Source organism: Tetrao urogallus (assembly GCF_951394365.1).
Source record: "Tetrao urogallus genome assembly, chromosome: 1".
Classification (NCBI taxonomy): Eukaryota; Metazoa; Chordata; class Aves; order Galliformes; family Phasianidae; genus Tetrao; species Tetrao urogallus.
Genome location: NC_136813.1, coordinates 56,315,980 through 56,335,960, shown reverse-complemented (window position 1 = coordinate 56,335,960; position 19,981 = coordinate 56,315,980). Strand labels below are relative to the sequence as shown.

The 19,981-nt window shown below is 37.7% G+C and overlaps 1 protein-coding gene across 6 annotated transcripts in view; it reads left to right on the top strand.

The window, feature by feature from the left end:
- Positions 1 to 19,981, top strand: part of ARHGEF7 (Rho guanine nucleotide exchange factor 7) — a gene marked incomplete at both ends in the record, with an annotated part of 105,141 nt that overhangs the window by 50,961 nt on the left and 34,199 nt on the right. For all 6 annotated transcript variants that reach the window (XM_079537125.1, XM_079537124.1, XM_079537129.1 and 3 more), the window contains 4 exons: positions 1,575 to 1,663; positions 8,307 to 8,401; positions 8,712 to 8,807; positions 16,153 to 16,275. In XM_079537125.1, coding sequence (XP_079393251.1) covers positions 1,575 to 1,663; positions 8,307 to 8,401; positions 8,712 to 8,807; positions 16,153 to 16,275 — 403 coding nt within the window. The remainder of the gene's footprint in view (positions 1 to 1,574; positions 1,664 to 8,306; positions 8,402 to 8,711; positions 8,808 to 16,152; positions 16,276 to 19,981) is intronic.

Here is a 19,981-nt window from a genome sequence, read left to right as displayed (position 1 = left end):
TCATCTCAGGACATGGTATGGAGAAATGTTTTTGCCCATGTTTGGTAGCTCTAAGACCGTACTGTATTTTTAGAATAGCTTCTCTGAGAAGAATTCCAATGCAATTCAGAGAAAACCCTCTTCAAGATGCCACGAGTGCCCCTGGGGACCAATCAGAGTGCTGGCTAACCCCTCTGACTAGCCAGCATAGCCAGGAGGCAGGAGGATGGCCTGCGGGCTGTGTGTCTGAGGGGCCTGCTGGGCAGCCTGCGAGAGCACTGAGTCACTGCACCCTGGGCACAGGCCCACGGAGGCTGGTGCCTTATGGATCATTCTGCTGATAGTGTTGCCTCCCTGGCCAGCCTTTCTGGCATGGGATTTCCCCATAGCTGTCCTATAATGAAGCTGACTGGGTTTTTCTTGTAAAGGCAGTTGTGGGTCTGAGACTTGCATAATTTATTCTTAATGGCCATGCGGAATCATGCTAACTACAGTTAAATTATATATGCTTATTAAAATGTTTTTGGAATAGAAACTTGCTTTTAAAATCAACATAAAATTTTGTGTAGGTGTGCTCTGATGATGCTTTTTTTGTACTGTTTAGACTAATGTGACTTGAAGTGCTTATCTGAAGTTTGCATGTTTAGGCAAGCATGCTTATTTGAAACAAATCAAAACACCACAGAGTCCTGACAAACACCACAGAGCATCCATACTTGCTGGTGTGTTAAGTCAAATGTGAGAAATCAAAATGTGATGCTATAGATTTTTAACTTGTGTTTTCCAGCGTGCAGCATGATCCTTGTGTGAGTCAGGGGAATAGTTAAAGTGCAAGAGGAGACTTTAGTGTCGTGTCTTTCCATTTTGGGAACCAGCACACAGCTTTCAGGACAACAGCTCTGATCATGAAGACACAGGCTTTCCTTCCAGAAGAGCATGTGTAGCTGAGGGTTGATTTCCTATGGGATTTTTATATAAAGGCATGCATTTACTGCTATAGTAGATTCTGTTCTCAAGTATGTAAGCATGGGTGTTTGTTTTTTTTTTTTTTTTTTTTTTTTTTTAAATATTTCATTGACAAAGCTTATCTTGTTTCTTTCTTTAAATGGTTTTCTGACATAGGCACGTGGTAAATCACTTTATTGTACTGTATGGTGATTCTGTTTGCAGTGTCTTGCCTCTGATATGTTTGACCTTTATTTGCTCAAGTACTTTTACGAGTTCATTAAATTGATACCAAAATTTGTTTGAAAGTGCCAGTAGTGTGTAAAACACTTTTATTTTTAACTGCAGTCTGTGATGTTTTGCCTTTAAATAAATATATTTGGAAAAAGCTGATTTTTATTAACTGACTATCTAGTTCCAGGAGAAAGAATGGAGAGGTTTTGTTTGCCTTCATTGAGATTAGTGTTACATTTATTATGATCATATGAACAATTTTGATTCCTTACCAGTAATCCCTAGCATAATAAATATGAACGTTTCTTAATGAAGCATTATTTTTTCCATCTTACTGTTTTAAAGTGGTTTGTTTGACCTCTAGTGTTCAGCTATGAAATTGCACCCCATTGACACAAAAATACCTTTTATTTCAGAAAAGCCAGTCTCCCCCAAATCAGGTACATTGAAGAGTCCACCTAAAGGCTTTGATACATCTGCAATCAACAAAAGCTATTACAATGTGGTGAGTGAACCTTTTTTCTCCTTGTGAGCTTTTTATATACAGTAGAACCTCATTTAATTAAATGCTCTTGTCACTACAATGAAATTAAGCCTTGTCAGAACCCTAGTGTTGAAACCGGATAGGAATTTTAGTGAGTTCTCACACAAACAAGATCATTTCAGTTTAATGAAATATCATGCATATGGATTCTAAGCATGATTCAAAATTATAGTCTAAAGTAAGTGAATAATATGCATTACTGTAATGTATTCTGCTCATTTTACTTGCTTGGCTAGTTGTTAATTTCATTTCTCTCACCTTAATATGCAGTCGCTCTTCCCCAGCCACTATAAATTAATGGAATTCTGATGTATGAAAATGATTAAGAATATTTTGTTCTTTTGTTGAACAAGGCATTGAACAACTGGAATGATTTACCTTCTTTGTATTCATGCTTATAAATCGACTTGGTTATTAACTTCCAGAACCTCTCCCTTGTAACTGACGAATTGATTTCATGGCAGAATTTGCATAGCTAGAAAATATGGATCACCTTTAATACGCACCCAGGGGTTCTACAGTCTAGTATTCGTACCTTTTTAATAGATAAGAAATGTGACATTTAATCTTTAAACCTGATGTAACCATTTTGCGAAACCTTTGTTTACTAACAGGAGGTACTTTGGGAAGCAAAAACAGCGTGATGCTTTTTGTTAACCACTGCTCCCTGCTGGTGTAAGAAGAAAGCACAAGCATTCTTTCCTTTTTCTTTGAACCACTGCCTTTGGTTTTCTTTTCTCTTCGTCTTATTTGTCAGGGTTAGAAAGACCATCAACATCGTTTCATGCTTTCATCTTTTGTGGCATGGATAACGTGAGCCACCTGGGGAACAGAGCAGCTTTGCGCATAGGCCCCTATTTGAAAATATTGAAGCATCCCCCTGCTCCTCCCCACTCACTTGCACGATGTATCTGTCAACAGCCGTAATTCCATGGTAAATGATGGGCTCTGATGCTTTGGCTTGTGTTCCACACCTGCTAGTCTTGATGAAAATGATTGACGAAGGCACATATCTTCACGTACCAGAAGTAATGCTCTCACTGTACTACATGCAGCAACAAAATACTAGATTGCTTCCCTTTATACTTTCTCCCTGTGTATCTTCGTTAGTCCATTTTACTGTCTTTTTTTTTTTTTTTTTTTGAAGTTGCTGTAGTGTGATGGTTGTTTCTCTTTAATTGCTGTTTTGATGTTAAAACCTATGGGTTTTTTCCCTACAAGTAACTGGAATGAATGCAAAATACAGCAAAGATAAGGTTTAATTGTTTCAGTGGGTGGAAGAGTGCTCTTAGTTCAATTGAATATATATCCATTATGACATTTTAATCAAAGTAAATTGACGTTTTACTTTTTTTTTTTTTAAGCCTAAAGAGGGCTGCTAAATCTTAGGGTTTCTCTGATAGGTCCACATATTACATAAAGTCATAATAAATATACGTAATGTAATAAAACGTTGTTTGTTAAATTAGGATTTAGTTAAAGATCCAGTTTGACTGTGTACAAAATAAGTTAAATCTTATGCTTGCCTACTTTATTTAATAACTTAGGCCAGTTTCAGGGCTAACAGTTTACTTCATTGAAAATAAAAGAAAGTAAATGTTTGAAAGTAAATGGCTAAAACCATAGTTAAGGAGGCTAAGTTACAAAAGGCCATGCAGTTTTGAAGCAATGTCTTTGTTTTCTTTTTGTAATTGTTTCCTGAATAACATATTGCCATTATCACAGAAATTTGAGTTACTATCCACTTTAGGAATCACAGAATCGCAAGGTTGGAAACAACCTGGAAGATCATCTAGTCCAACCACCCCCCATTCCTATTAGTACCACAAGCACTAAACCATCTCTCATAGCTCCTCATCCAGACGCCTCTTGAACACTGCCAGGGACGGCGACTCCACCACCTCCCTGGGCAGCCATTCCAGTGCCTGACCACTCTCTGAGAGAAAAAGTTTCTCCTAATCTCCAACCTAAACCTCCTCTGGTACAACTTCTGGCCATAGCAGCTAGGAAGCAGCTAGCCATAGCTACGTTCTACAGTTGTCTGTCATTTTCTGTTGTAAATGATAAATAGTGACATTGGTGACATCACACACTCAAAACCAGGTTATTTTTCACCTTGATCAGGTGCATTGATCTGATGAGATAAGTTTCCTTCTGTTTTGACTGCTAGCTACTTATTAACTAATGAGGATCTGTCGTGTCCTGAGGGGAAAAACTGACTTATCCATAGTAATATAGATGGTAGATTAAAGCATTGGCCCTAGAATATTGTTATGAAGTCTGTCAGCAGTGAATTAGATAATTGTTTTGTTTTCACTTTTTTCTGCACTGTAACAAATACCTGCAATTGTTAATTTCGTCACCTTATTATTTTTGTTTAAAAAATGAGAGGCTGTGCTATAGCATGCACTTTGTTTCCAAGAGGTAAGACTTTATTGCTGTTCTTAAAATTTAAATTAGGGTAGATGGCATCTACATTTTCTTGAAACATTCTAAGTGCTTACTACGGCAATATAACCCAAATAATTATTTTAAGTCATTAGTATGTAGTGATATTTAAAGGTAGATTAACATTCAAACAGTTTAAACTGTGAATTGAGTTTTTTTTCTGTTTTTGCTGTGTGAGCTGCAACTCCTGCTTTATGTAACTGGTCATTGTTACAGATGTGGTTCTTCCCTATGATAAGCATTTCATCATCAATCCACATGAAACCCATACTAAAGGTCAAGAAAGAGTAGCTCCTAATGAACTGTAGATGAAAGAGCATAGCCTGAGTTAGAGTAAGCATTAAAAACTGTGTTGCTGTCACTTGACAGCCAAGCATGTTCTGGGACTGGTGTGCTGGAATTCCTTGCTTCTATTGAGTTGTGACTGTATTCCTTCATACATACTAAGACCCTGTAAACCTCATGATTATTTGTTGCTATCTTTCCTAGGGAAGGATTTATGCTGCAGGTAGCACCTGCGAGTGTGTTGGTCAGCCTGAGGAAAAGAATCAAAGGACAGTTCAGAGGAAACTCAGGAAGTGGTAGGAGAGGCTTTGCTAATCTCCCCTTCTGGGAAAACAACTGCATAGGCTCAGGAAAGTGCTTAAAATGAAGATGAGACTGCTTTCTTCTGTTCTTCATCTCCGTGTAAACATGTTCATGGATTTGCAGAACTGCACTTGAAGTTCGTAACACAGATGGTGATGGTCTCTGTGCTTTATTAGTGGTGCCTCGCAGTTGGGGTTGCTTGAAAGTATGGGATGCGTTTGGTTTATTGTTACACTTTGCCTAGCTGGAGACTGTGGGTTACTGGAGTGACTGTGCTGCAGCATCTTCTCCATTAAATGCTACAAGTCTGAACAGGATATAATATGAACCAGACTTGTTGGAAGTGTTTCTAACTTGACCATGTAGAAGTAATTCAGTAGCCTGCCGCTGAAGAAGCGATCATATTATTGCATGTTATTCCCTGAGGACAGAATGGGTTATGTTTTATTTTTTCTTGTTGATTCCTTGAGAATTTAAAACTTGGCATCCCGCATAAAAATTATCTTGGCTTAGAAGATAATTGTGTGGAGTCTAAGCAGCTTTTCTAAAAGCTGGTAAAGAAATGGACAGCATTCTCTATGGTATGAGTATTTTGATAAGTGATTGGAAAACAACTGTGCCTTCTGAGGCCCTGCTTTTCAAGTTGGAGCAAGTATTTGTATTTATCAAAGTTCATGAATGTTTGAGAGTGCACTGGAGATAATGGGATACTTTTGTGGTGCTTTACAGTGCTCCTCTTGAGACCTCTTTTAGGGAATATAGTCTGAGTTGCATGATCCAGGAACATTAGACATTGACTGCTTTTGCTGAACATGTGATACTCCACTTGAATGCTTTACTGCTTGCATAAAATGAGAATGTGCTGCAGGATCATGCCCAAGTGTTGCTATGAAATCTGCCTTTTTTTCCCTCTGTTGGAAGATGATCAGCTTTGTGCAGGTCATTTAAATCCATTTTTGGGTGGTAGCTTTCCCCTTAGGGAAATGACTGGGGTTTTGTGTGACAGAATTGTTAACCAAGCTTGAATTTTCCATGCCTTGTGATTGAGAGAGCTTGTGCTCTGTGAGCTCAGTTTTCTGTGCCTGCCATTCATCAGTGTTACGGATTGTAAAAGCTGCTACTTCAATGCTGCTCTTTTGGTACCCAGACTTATCTGTGCAAATGTTGTGGTGGAGCTGTGGAAACAAGGTCTTCGAGGTCTCATGGGGTCTTGCAGCAGCCAGAACACACGGAAAACAGGAAAGGGAAGAAAGGTGATTATCAGAGTTTACGGGCAAGATGTGGATATGAGGAATATAAGGGTGCTCTGGTGCCAGAATACAGAATTGCAATACGGGGCACTTAATGCTTCAAAGCATAGCCGAGGATTTTATCCCTATTGCTTCATCATGAGGTTGGTAAGTCAAGCTGGAAGGATGCAGAAGTTCACAAAACGGATGTTTTAGAGTGATGTCAGCAAGATGTTCTCTTTAAAAACATATTCAATTAGAAGTATGTTGTATGGAAAAAAGGGAAATAGGCTGAATGTACTTTGAGAGGTGTTTAAAGCTGTGTTTATGTCTGAACTATTGTGCAGAATAATGTAAAGCAGTGTAAGAATATCTACTTCAAAACCTGTGCAAAGTATTTTTATTTAGGTTTTTTATTTCCAATTAACTTATCTGGCGGATGCTTTTACTGCTTAAGTTTTCCCATTTTTTTCCCCTCATCCTTTACATCTTTTTCCTCCAACTACTTCTACATATTCCAAAGAAAGCCTTCAAATAAAAATCCCAGTGAGCACAGGAAAATAATTGAGCTGTTAGACATGAAACTGATTTTATTTCAGCCTTCTCAGAAAGCTGTTTGTAGCAAAGGGTGGAAAATACTCTGAGAAAATGGAGCACAGTCCTTCAGTGTCTCTTGCAAACTTGTTGGTCTTTTTGTCTTTTCATGTTTTCTGAAAATGTTGTGTTTCATCAGGTTGCTGTGTTTTTGTCCTTGCCTTTGTCTCCTTTTCCCAACTGATGACTTTAGCAGGAAGATTTTTGTTGGAAAGGCTGTATTTGAAAACATTGATCTTGCATTTGGTTTTGAACCATATGGATCACAAGTACTTTTATGCTCTCATGTTAACAGCTGACTTCTTTTGTATTATACTTGTTTTAGAAAGCAGCATTTAATTTATTTTATGATCAATGGAAATGTACTTTTCTCTTGTTTTTCTTGCTTAGACCAGAGAAGACTAAAATCGTTTTTAGTGGGGTGGTTTTTTTGAGTAATTTTTGCTCCTATGTTGTATTTCATGCTGTAGATTCCTATTTAATAGCTACAGCTTTCCTTGTGACATTCTTCTGTCATCATGTTTAGCAGAGAATGGAGACATTTTAATCTTCAGCTCAGGATTCAGATTTCCAACAAAAGAATGAACTCAAAAGTGGTCTCTCTCTTTCTCCAAATGAATAGAACCATTCAAGGAATAAGCAGAATCAATGACACCAATGAAAGAAACAGTGAATTCTTCATTGACATACTGAACTATTTAAAGTTATTTCATCAGGTTTGCATTTAGGAATGAATGGCTTTTTTTATTTCCTAAGAAAGAGTATTGACTACAGCACTGAATAATGCACTCAATTACAGTCGTTACTATAAATGCTGAAATGAGATATTGCTGTAGGCCCGGCAAATATGGCATGTAGCAAAAAAGAGGTTTGTGGTGTGGCTTATGAGCAATAATTCCCAAAAAGTTTTCGAAACGTACCGTGTCTTATGTTTTTGCATTTAATTCTGATGAATCTCCTGCTAGATCACTCACTTTTTTGAAGGCAAAAAATAATTTGTCTGCTAGAAGCACTGTAGATTTTGACGTGGTTCTCTTAAAGCGGGCTGCTTAGAGATGACTCATTAAAATGTTCTCTTGTACACAATTGGGAGTATTCCAGTGTTTGATTCATATTCATCCAAAAAGCAAGTGTATACACTATAATTTTTTTTTTTTTAATTTCCTGGTGGTACTGTATTTTACTGCACTCTTGATGGAAGCTTGAGCATCCTCATTTAAAAAGATCACTGCAGCAATACTAATCATATTGCAAAGTGAAGTCGTCAGTTATTTGATATTTATCAATCTGGCCTTTTAGCTAGAACAGCGCGTCTGAATAAGCAAACTCTTTGCTAGTAAGATAAATTGTGCTTGAACTCAGACTGAGAAAACAGGTCGTTTGTTTCTCTTAAAACATCTAATGTGCTTTGCCGTTTTCTGATCTGTGACCATTTTGAAGTGCACAGGAGGGATAATTACTCCTGGCTCTGGAAGGACACTCTCTCTTTACAGTAAAAGTTAGCATAATGTAATTATTGTTAGCGCTCCTGGTGTGTGGCTGAAGGGTAGCTTGTGTGGTTGTGTGTGTTTTTCCTCTTTGAGTTCTGTAAGTATATAGCAGCTAATGCTTTTCTGCTGATGCTAAGTGTCTGAATATAAGAGCGTTCTTTTAAATTTTCCCAGTGCTAAATAAGTATGTTTTAAGACTGGTATTAGTTTGAATGTTTTTGAAAAATACCCATTAGCCATTGTCATTTATTGTAGGTGCTACAAAATATATTAGAAACAGAAAATGAATATTCTAAGGAGCTACAGACAATGCTTTCGAACTACCTGCGACCATTACAAGCCAGTGAAAAGTATGTGAGTTTGTTCTAGCTTTTAAGATAAGGCTGCAGATGACTTGGGTATTGGGGAGGGCTTATGTCATCAAAACTGCAGTTGTAGTGTTAATGTGCATTTTCTTGTGTGGACTGAGATCCTTGAGGCAGGGGGTTCTATCTCAAGTTCCTCTCATTCTTCTTGCTTGCTGACTTGGACAGGTTGATTCTGGCTCTTGATCAAAGGATCAGTAAGCATTTTTTTTTTTTTTAATGTTCTAGGTTTTGTTTAAGAACAAATACTCAATAACTGCAAACATAAACACGTTTTGTTTTACCTTGGCAACAGGTTAAACTCGACAAACACTTCATACTTAATGGGAAATCTGGAAGAAATAAGTTCTTTTCAGCAGATGCTTGTACAGTCTTTAGAAGAATGCACCAAGTAAGTACATTGCACACCAGATGTTGTAGAATTCTAACAAGCAAATATTTTACTATTACTTAACTTGTTGTGTAAATTAACGTTTGAGATGAAGTTTTGTACCTCTCACTGTAATGGTAGTTGCTACAGCAAAAAAAAAAAAAAAAAAGTAATAGATGTGTAGATAATCATTCTTTGCTGGTACAGGTAAATATTGGCCCTGGGATGCAAATGCAGAGGTAGAAATTTTAAAATAGTTAGGAAACAATTTATAAGTTTCCATAATGCAGTTGTGTGCTAGCAAGGAGGTGATAAAGTAGTGTGGTTTTTTTTGTGGAGGAAGGATTTTTTAGGTCTCTTCTTAAGAGTGAAAGAGAATAGAGGTAGCTTATGCTGTGATGGAGCAGTGGAGGCAGGGAGGAAAGTGATTTGGTTGAAGGACTCCATGAGAAGAATTTTGGTCAATACGTTTTTGTCCCAATCGATGGTAGTCATCAGATGTGCTGGGAGATGCATATAGAATAGAAAGAAAAATCTGAAAAAAAAAAAAAATCAGTCTTAATGCCTGTACTGTATTATCTAAGAATCATGAAACAGAAAGGAAAAGTGGCATGAAGAATGGAAACATCTCTTTTCCTTCTATAGGTTAGATGAGTTGTAGCAGGATGTTTTTCACTATTCCTGCAGTGAAGGTGTAAGAAAGATGAACATCACATTTGTATTTTCCCTACAGGTTTCTGCTGTTGAAACTCTGCAGAAAGTGTAGTTCCTCTTCTTTAACTTGCTTGAGTTCTTTTCCTTGCTTGTGTTCTGATTTTGCCTGACCACGTGATGAGCTACTGTGACTGCTAATCCAAATTTGCTAGTTTCCTGCCAAATCACTCATTTAAATTGCTACTAAAGGCTGAGACAAGTTTTAGTCTTTGCAGGGGAAATACTGGAAGCACTTCGCTGCGAGTACGAGAGAATGTCTTGGACGGAGGAGAAAATACCTATCTTGGCAGCACTGATTGTACTCCATGTATTTTATTTTGACTTCTTCCTCCTCTGTTCCTCTAAGCTCATCTGTGTTAAGAGGAAGCTTTGACAAAGTGTAAGTTGTATCTCCTCTAGACATTAATTTCTGTCTGGGCACGTTGCTGACTTCGGATCTCACGTCCTCCTACCATCTGGCTTCTCTCCCTCTCTTTTTTCTCTAGACAGCTTATACTGGGGAGAATGGAAAGGAGCTAATGATTTAGCAGTGGAAGGGAGGCGTTCTCAAAATGATCTTCCATGCTGCATTTGAGTTAGAAGGGTATTCTTTTTGGCAAGTTCAAGTCAAACACGTAGCTGACCAAGTCTCAAAGCCCCGAGGATGACTGTATGTCCACGTGCTTAGATATTTTGTTGTCTTTTATCATTTCACTTCCTACTGTTGAATTCTTTTTTACTATTATCTTGCTTCTATAAGTCACAAGTTAAGAAAATGTGCAGACTGTTGTCTTTCAAAACTTTTGATTAAGCAGCTTTTAAGAAAAATATTGCCTTCAAACAAATGTCCATGCTAGCTTCATTTTAACTTGATATGTAAATTAATGCTTTATCTTTAAGCTTAAAGCAGTGTTTTAGAGTTCTTTCTGTGATTTAAATCATGTTAGCACACTCTTTCATAATGTCCTTTGTTTTTCTTCTGGGTAAGTGAAATATTAACATGTAATAAATTAGGAAACATAATGGATCATAGTAGGTGGGCAGAGGAAGTGATGCTTCAGGATTACTGAAGGGTTACTACAAATGTTTTTAATTATTTTCTTTTTATAAATATGCTGGTCATGCCAAGTTATATTTTCAGTTCAATTTTCATCATAGCATGTCAACTTGAGCATCCAACTTCCTCCTATTTTGAATCTAATCCATCATAATTCTTGTAATATAGAAGAATGCTTGCCCTGCTGCCCTGGTTTTTGTCATTTTGCCATGTTTTTTTGGCTGGTAAACCTGTTCTCTAAACTCCCAGGCTGCAAATAGATTTATCATTTTATTTTATTTTTGGCAGGGAGCTTACAGTGCCATCATTCAGTCACTTCAAGTTGCAGCATCCGGTGTGTTGTTCTGTTTATTTTTTTATCTTAAACTTGTCAGAGTGACCAAACACAGATGTTCTGCCACTTGTGGTGTTGCCAGCCAACATAGCTCAACAGATTCTTGCTCTTGTGCTTGTGAGTTTGAATGTTAGTTAAGTTCTGAATTCTGCTTGCATCTATTTGCCATTTTAGTTCTCTTTAATAAATCTTTGAACGTGGAACTTCCTGGTGCTTTCTTTTTGCCCACACCTTGTTGACTTCTTCTGATCTTCATGTTGTTTAACATAGTTGCTTTCACGACACTTCATGCTGTAGTTTTTGGATTTTGGTGTGTTTTGGAGGAGAGAGGCATTTGGATACAATCAGATTCTGATCCTGTGTCCCACTTTCCTCCTGCCTTGCCCGATTTTCCAAACCTGAAAGCTCTGCTGGTGCACTGCTGAAGGTTTGTCCTCTTTGAACTTGTCCGGGTTGGTTTCACTGCAGTACAGCTGCTGTGCTCCTGTGCACTGCTCCATCTGTTGCAGTCTTGGGATTTTTTCTGTCTGGCTGCCTGAATGCTAGGGACTGGGTAGCAGATGCTTTGAGGTTACGTCTGCCTTTGCAGTTTCTTTTTATTGTTTAGCAAACAAAAACAGTGTATTAAATGAGTCTAACTAGCATTGAATGAGAATCTTCTGACTGATCGCTTCTTTTCAAGTGTGCTTAGTTTTGATGGATGTCAAAGCACAGCAATGGCCAAGGCAGAGAGGTGCTGCTGGAGTCTTCAGCTTACAGAAGAGGATTTATGATGGCAAAACAGAGTAAGAGTGCCCCAGTCTCTTGAAGGAGTGGTCCATTGTTCTAAAGCTCTTTTCAGATCTGTGATCCAGTACCAAATCTGAGGAGTGTCTCAAAGAACAAATCTCTCTCTATTTAGTTATATCTGGGCTGATCCAAGTGATCTCTACTGTTGAAATGCTGCTCTTTAGATGTTTTTGGAGCAAGTGGTTGATCAGGTATCTCTTGCTGAAAAAAACTTGTCCATTCACCTGAGAGTACAAGCTGTCAGTCTGTGGCTGCAGTTCTCAGGGCAGGTTGTCTGGTGATGCCAGTATCAGCCAGAGTGCCTCTGTATTATCTTCTCTGTAGCAAACTAAAGGCCAGCTGCTTTTTATGGAGCAATATACTTATCTTCCTACACCATCACACCCATAGGGTTTTGCCTTCTTTTCCCTACATCCTCCTCCTTGCTCATCACAGCTATTTTTCTCATCTTGTTCTGGGATGGTCCTGGAATGTTATGGGGATTAAAAACAGGGGGTGGAGGGGAGGGGAAAGGTCTAGTTGTGAGCAAGAGAATGCTTCTCTGTAACCCAAGACTAATGGGTATTTCAGAATTGATTCTGAGTGTCTGTCTATCATGTCTGTTAAAAGTTTGTTCTAGTAGCTCCTCTTGCTTTTGGTTACTGTGACTATCAATAAATAAGGCTATCCATCTTAAGTGAACTTGAACACGTTACCTTCAGCTTGTGTGAAGGAAACATGCAACTTCACTGATCTTAGAGAAGTAAGGTAAACAGGTAATGAAAGGTATGACACTGAAGAGGGCACTGAAAAGTAGATTGATAGATTACAAGTTGAATAGTGTCAGTTTGTGAATAATAACAGCTTGGAAGGCTGTGAAAGTTTTCCTTATTTTAGCAACCCTGTTCACGTCATCTCCCCAGGCTTTGCAGTTGTTTCACGTTCCTTTCACAAACTTTGAAGTTATTAGCTAACTTCATCATTTAATCATCTTTGTAGACCTTCGCTTACTTTCACTCTTGCAGTTGTAACAAATGAAGTTAGCATTGATGCTCAAAGCCTTTCACAGAGATGGGAAGAGAGACAGGAAATTTCTTGTGGAAGGAGATGGAGAGGAATAGAAAATGCTGCCAGATAATTCACAGAATTGTAAGGATTGAAAGGGAACTCAGGAGATGATCTAGTCTAACCCCCTGCTAAAACAGATTCCCTAAATTCCTTAATAGTTAGTCTCCAGTTTGCAACAAGCTGTGTAATTGTACGTGCAGGGACATAGATGACAGAGTGTGTGACAGTCTTCTGGTAATCATACAACAAGGTGACGTTTAGAGTTGTAATCTTATCCTAGCAAAAAAGAAAGCTTACAGACAGCATGAGATGCTGATTACATTATCTATATTTCTTTAAATTTGCCTTTGTTAACTTGTTATGATTTGTCTGGATTCATCAGTTTACAACAACCTTTACTGTGGTGTTGTAAAAGTCAGTGATGTGAAAACTAAGATAAACTTCAGAATACACAGGATACAATTCTGTAGTGTTGCTGTTTCTCTGCTGGCTGCCAGTCAAGCTTCAGTCCACTTATGATCACTGATCATGAGAAGTAATCGTGACTGAGCAACAAAGTCATCTTCTTTCTTACTGGTCTCAAGTTATTTTGCTATAATAGGAACTCACTTTAAATCTGGGAATGGAGCTGGTAGCTGTCAGAGACAGCAACAAAAAATAGTAATTACTCAGTAATTTAGATGCTGTTGTACAATGATTATGCCTGTATAGGCCTTGTTAATGTTCTCTAATCCTGTAAATGAAATTAAACATGTCTTTGGTTTTCTTATAACTGAAACTTTTTTCATTCTTTAAATATATCTGCATGTATATATGTGTGCCTATATTATGTATATTGTTATGCTTACAATTCCTTTTTAATTGAGGTATTAAATGTGAGAATATTTAGATGCCAACATCAGAATAAATTATAAAACTGTGCTCTTTATTGAATTGGAGCACATAATTACCAGAAGGTTTGTATGATTTGGTGACAGGCATTAAATTGTTGTTTTTCAGGCAATTAAAGGAAGTGGAGATAATTTATTAATTACTCTTGTAAAATTAGTAGAACACTCTCAAATAGTGTATGTAGTTGAGAAGTTGAAAGGAATGAGTGGCCACCCCCTCGTGAAGCCTGTTGATTATCTTAATTCAGCAAAGAATATGTAGCATAAAGTTACAGTGCATGTGCAGCATGTGAGAGAGAATAATATCGATCTTTCTTTCTGCTAAAAGAACAGCAGGCTGAGGAGACACAGATGTCTGCTTATTGTGAGAAGCCATAATTCACTTCCCACCATTCCCCACCCCCTCCCCCAGGCAATACAGAGACAATTTTTACCATTTTTAGCAGTTGTTCACTGGGGCCTCTTACTATTTAATGCTGAGCTATATTCCCTCTGTATGTCTACAGAGTCTGAGATTCTCACTGCTTCTATTGCTTGAAGAATGTATTGTTAGCTCATGCTTAGATTTATTAAAGGAGACTGACTGCTAGAAGGGAAATCCTGCTAGGATGGCTGTGTGAATAACATCTCTCAGTCTACTGAGGAATGCCCCTGGTTTCCCCTAAATGCCTGCAGAAGCTGCTGCCCTGTTAATGTCAAAATTAAAATTTTATTTCGAGAGAAATAGTTACAGACAGTAAAATACGGACCCTGGCTTTTGATGTAAGGAGCACCTGACAGTGTGATCAAAATGCAGCCAGCATGGCGTGCTAACGGGGAATTCAGTCAAGATTTTCTGGATGTCTTCAGGTGAATGGTGTTATTGGATAAGGTTTCCCTTGTCTCACATCTGAACATCTCCACAGTCAATTTTGATTTTTTCAGCAACTTGATCTTCCTTTGCCGTACAGAGGGACTAGACAGCATCTCTCTTCAGATGGGAAACACTATCTGTTGATGTTTAGAAATGTTACAAGCAGATTCAGGACACTGAGATTTTTGATTTTGAAATGAGAAATAATATTCTACCTGAGGGAATTATCTCAACTAATGTCAGCATGAGACCACCAAACTGTGCTAATGGCAGTCTGTTGGGTGTTTGCTGAGGACTCATCTAGCTTCAGAGCAGTGTGCAGTGTTGGATTTAAGAGTAGCTAGATGGATGAAACAACATCCATCCTTACTGTGCTTGTTAGTCCAATTCGTTCTTTATCTTAATGATGAGTTCTGAGAATGATGGTGTGGTAGCAGCAAGAAAGCAAGACTAGACAGACTTCATACTTCCCATTGGTGTATGTTCAACTTGAAGATTTCTTTGTGTTTTTGAAAAGTGTGAGAGTGTTTTTTCCCTATGTAAGAAGTATGCAGCTTAAGGAGATGCTAAAATAGAGCAACTCTCACAGTCTTGTTTTTGCTGTTTATACGGATTCAGAATCAGTTCGGGCTTTCTGCAAATTGTTCAGGCTTGAAGCTGTTGTGATTCAGTCATCTTTGTATATGTACACTCTAGATGTTTTCTTACTGCAATTTGAAATGATAGTTTCTGCTACAACCTTTTGAAAAACAGGTTGTATATTCATATTATCTTTTCCTGTCCCCACCACCTCATCACTTACATGGAGAAAATGCATGCATATCTTTCAGACAAACACTGTCAAAACTGATTAGGTTCACCAAAACTGTGAAAGTAACCTTTTTTTCTAAATACTGTTTCACTTACAGAGTATTTTTTTTCTTCTGAAGTAACTAATGCTACTGTTACAATGTTATTCAACAAAAAGAATTCTTCTGCACAAAAAGACTATGGAAAAAATTTACTGCTTAGCAGATATGATTCATTCTAGCATGGAAGACAAAGTATGAGTTACAGGAAGTATTTCTATATTGGTGGTAAAGCAGCATTTTTGTCCCTGTGGCAAATGAGCCATAAAGGTGTTTTATGGTGCTTAGAAAGCAAGATGAGGGATGATTGTGTGAAAACTACCTGTAGTTGCTCCATAACTGGCTATTTGTTCTATCAGAGCTTAATATGGTACTTTTGTGAGAATTTTAAGCATGTCACATTTGTTGTTGAGGGTAGAGCAAGAATCCTATTGCCTACTTGATCCAGTTTTGCTGAAATGCTGTAATATTCATTTCAAGACTTGGCATGGTGTATACATGGATAGTGACAATAGATGCATTGTGTAAAAATCAAGCTCCTAAAAAATATGCTGATTAATTCTTGAAAAAGGCCAGCCAAGTGAATGTCTTACAAATATGTCATATTGTGCCTACGCTTTGAGGATGTAACCAAGCCTGGCAGATACAGGATTGAAGTTGTAAAGAATAAAGAAGATGCTGTTGTTTGCTGGCTGATGTCCAGAGAAACCCGTATGTTCATTTAAAAGTAATAATGAAGAGGTTAACATCGTATAATCTGGGTGGACTTCACTCACAGGCACATACTGTTTAGCCTGGGTTTAACTTTTTTCTTTGGTTCATACTAATGTAACTTCTTTGTTACTCCATTTTTAGGTTGCCTGAAGCTCAGCAGAGGGTTGGAGGATGTTTTCTAAATTTGATGTCACAAATGAAAAGCTTATACCTTGCCTACTGTGCCAATCATCCATCAGCAGTAAATGTTCTCACAGAACATAGGTATGTTTACCTTGTGGTCTTCAAAGAGTTATACAGGAAAAGTGTATAGCAGGTACTCGTGTTATAAAGACTTGTCTTTCATTGACATGCATTTGGTATAGTAGAACTTGTTTGGGAAAAAAAAACAAAAACAAACAACAACTCATAGCTTGAAGCTGGTTTGTGTCCTCCTGGCCAGCCTGTAACTTTCAGCAGCTTATCAGTTCAGAAAACTTAACCATTTACAAAGCACATACTGAACTCTGGATATGTAAAACGAACTGTATTCACTGTCGTCATCTGCGTTTTAAGGATGTAAAGATTAAAAAAATAATAATAATAAAAAAAAAAGGTTGTTTGAAATAGGCATAATTAACGTGTTTACTAGTAGGCTTTTAATGCAGTTGGCTAATTGTAACTTATCTTAGTCTGTGCTTTTGTTAGCATGTAGTTAACTTTGTAGTAGAATTATAGAATGATAGAATAGCCCAGGCTATTACCTTGAAGATCAGGCTCTACCTTGAAGATCAAGTCCAACCACAACCTAACCATGCTACCCTAACTCTAACAACCCTCCACTAAATCATGTCCCTGAGCACCACATCCAAACAGTTTTCAAACACATCCAGGGATGGTGACTCCACCACCTCCCTGGGGAGCCAATTCCAGTGCTTAACAACCCTTTCTGTAAAGAAGTTTCTCTTGATATCCACCCTAAACTTATCTGGTGCAACTTGAGGCCATTTCCCCTCATCCCGTCACCTGTCACCTGTGAAAAGAGACCAGCCCCACTCTCACCTTTCAGGTATTGGAAGAGAGCAATAAGGTCTCCCCTCAGCCTCCTTTTCCCCAGACTGAACAGCCCCAGTTCCTTCAGTCCCTCCTTGTAGGCCATATTCTTCAAGCCCTTCAGCAGCCTTGCTGCCCTTCTTTGGACCTGCTCTAGCACATCAGTGTCCTTTCTGTACTGAGGTGCTCAGTGATATGCCCTTGGGTTGCATTTGAATAACACGAGGAGTGTGAGCTTTTCAGGTTCTTGTAATTTGTATTTCTTGTGTGTAAGATGTAGGATGCTGAGTTAACAGTGTAGAAGCTGCACAGCTTTGGAACTGACCTTGAATTTGTATAGAAAATAGCAGAATTACATCTAGGATGGAGTGTTGAGGCCAAATTTGATTTTAAGTCTACTTTCCCAGAATTTCACTGTGTATTCTGATGAGCACATGCTGCAACAGCTGTTAACTTGATGCTGTTTGTTTGCTTGTGATGCAGTATGGAACCGTGACCTTCTCTTGAAGGTCAGACACTCTACACATTCTGGCATCTTACCTATTCTTTTTCCTTTTTTTTTCTCTTTTTTGTCTTGATGTGTTGGACCAAAGTAAAAATATTTTAATATTCTTAACTCTGCCTAAGTAGAGAGTAGTGTAATGGTCTTGTTTTCTATGCTACTAAGCTCTTCCAAGAACTCACATTTTATTTTAACAGCAGCAATTTGCATCATATTTGTGACCCCTGTAATAATACTAATCCAAAAGCTCCCTGCTACCAAAGACTGAGCTATCACGGACGTTAGTAAAGCTTTTGTTTTACTTTGCTTTGAAAAATAGGGCTGCAAGTTCACGTTGCAATCCAGGCTTTTAGGCTGTTTATTTTTTTTTTTTTCTTTTTCTTTTTGTTTTCAGACACAATGAATGAAAATTAAGACAATTTATAAAATAGTAATGAAATTCTAACAGTGTTTTCTTTCAGATGGCTTATTTCCAGCACCATTATCAGTAAATACGAAACATGTTTAGATGATTCAAGCTTGTTCTTTTAAAATAATCTTAGGTTTAGAGCTGTTATTTGTGCCTTTATGCTCTTTTCACACAGAGATCTGGGCTTTAATCTGTAGGTGGGAGGTGGCAAGTGATTGTGAAGTGAGCACATGCATTTAAGAGTTTGAGGCGTTTGTCAAGGATTATCTTAATTTTCAGAAACCTGTCTCCTTTGTTTTCCAAAAGTTGTATTTGAGAAACAGTGATAAAAATGTGAGGGAGGTAAGTGAATTGTTTCCCAAATTGGGAAGAGAAGTGTTTAGTCTCCTCTGTGTTGCTTTGGGCATGGGTTGTCCTATGCAAAAAAATAGCTCGTGATCTGTAAAGTCAGCTTCATGTCAAGCCCTGGTGGAGTCAGTACTATGGGGTAATTAAGTAAATCAGGTGTGGGAATGAGCTCACAGCAATTGTGTTGTTTATAGGAGATAGCTCAAGGGGGAAGAATTTTTGATAAACAGTTTTGTTTAATGCTACTGTGTACCAATGCATGAGTCAAAAGAAGTGAATCTTTTTTTTTTAATTACCTCTGTTTTATTATTCTGAGCCTTTCAGTTTTGTTGACTGCCAATGCTATAGGTAGCAAACAGCTCAATGAAAGTTTCTGCTTGAGGCAGTTGCCTTGAAGAAACCAGAAAATGGCTTTAAACTGTTTTGCACTTCTCTCTTCTCCAAATACAAGATACCTTGTAATTACATAATTTTAAATGTGGGGACAAGGAAGGCACTTTTGCCTGGAATAACCTGATCGAAGGCACAGAGAAAATGAAAGCAGTCAGCACTGTCTCCTTGTTTAACTAGTTGAAATGACTTTATTATATAGGAACATTCCTCATAAACTTCAATGTAAAAATTACTGTGAGATTTGAGGCTTGTTGTGACTGTAATAGTAATGAAACAGACACATGCATTTAATACTTGATTAATACTAAAATGAGATCTTCCAGGAATCTCATAGGGAGGTTTGGGCTTTGAGGAAATGATGATTTGTTTGCTCTTCCTGTGGTATGGCTATGTGTTTTAATATGAATTAAAATGTGGCAGAGAAATGTTTCAATTCTTAGATTTGAGTGGCATGTTTCTAACAGCTGTGCTTTTCAGTGGCATGTTAGAGTGAGGATAAGGGAACAGTCTACAGCAGTTTGATGCAGAACATAAATTCTTATTGTCTACTTGAGATTGTTTCTTGCCATGACCACTGTGTGCTTCATAAAGGGACTGTGTGCCTTAACTGTGAAACACGCTGTACAGAAAAACTAGTAGGTAATTTTAAGTCAGATTCTTAAATCACAAAGTTAGTAACTTCTGCAGTTGATTAAATTCATTCAAATCATTAAACTCACAAAACCAAACCCAAATCTGGGTGGTTGCTCTAGGTGCTATCATTTTGAAGTATTAACTGTGCTGTTTCTTTAGCCAGATAGATCACTAATATCAAAATTCTGTAAGCAGTCATCTGCCTTGATGAAATATGCCACCTATGAAGATCTTATATCACTTTTTGGACTTGGAAGTGTTCTCTTTGAACAGTGTTGTAGTACCTGTTGAGAGGTCTTGACACCTGATAAAGAGTCTACATATATGTAAATACATATAGAAACTGATACTAACTTATACAGAATTGTTTTGATCTTATAGTTGAAAGGTATTTTTGAACAGCAATTTTATAAACAAATGGTAATAATTTTAAACAATTCTACTTGAGATTTAAAAAGAGGCATTCAGTGAGAAAGTGACTCTTCTTCCCTCATGCTGTTCCATGTGGATGCCGGCCTGATGTTTCCTGTTTCCGTCGTTTGTGCTTCTCTTTCATATCTAAAATCAAGCATGGGTAGTCTTTTCCTTTGTAGAAAATAAGGTGTTTGTGCATGTATACACGTATGTTCATATGTGTGTGTATAATACAGAAA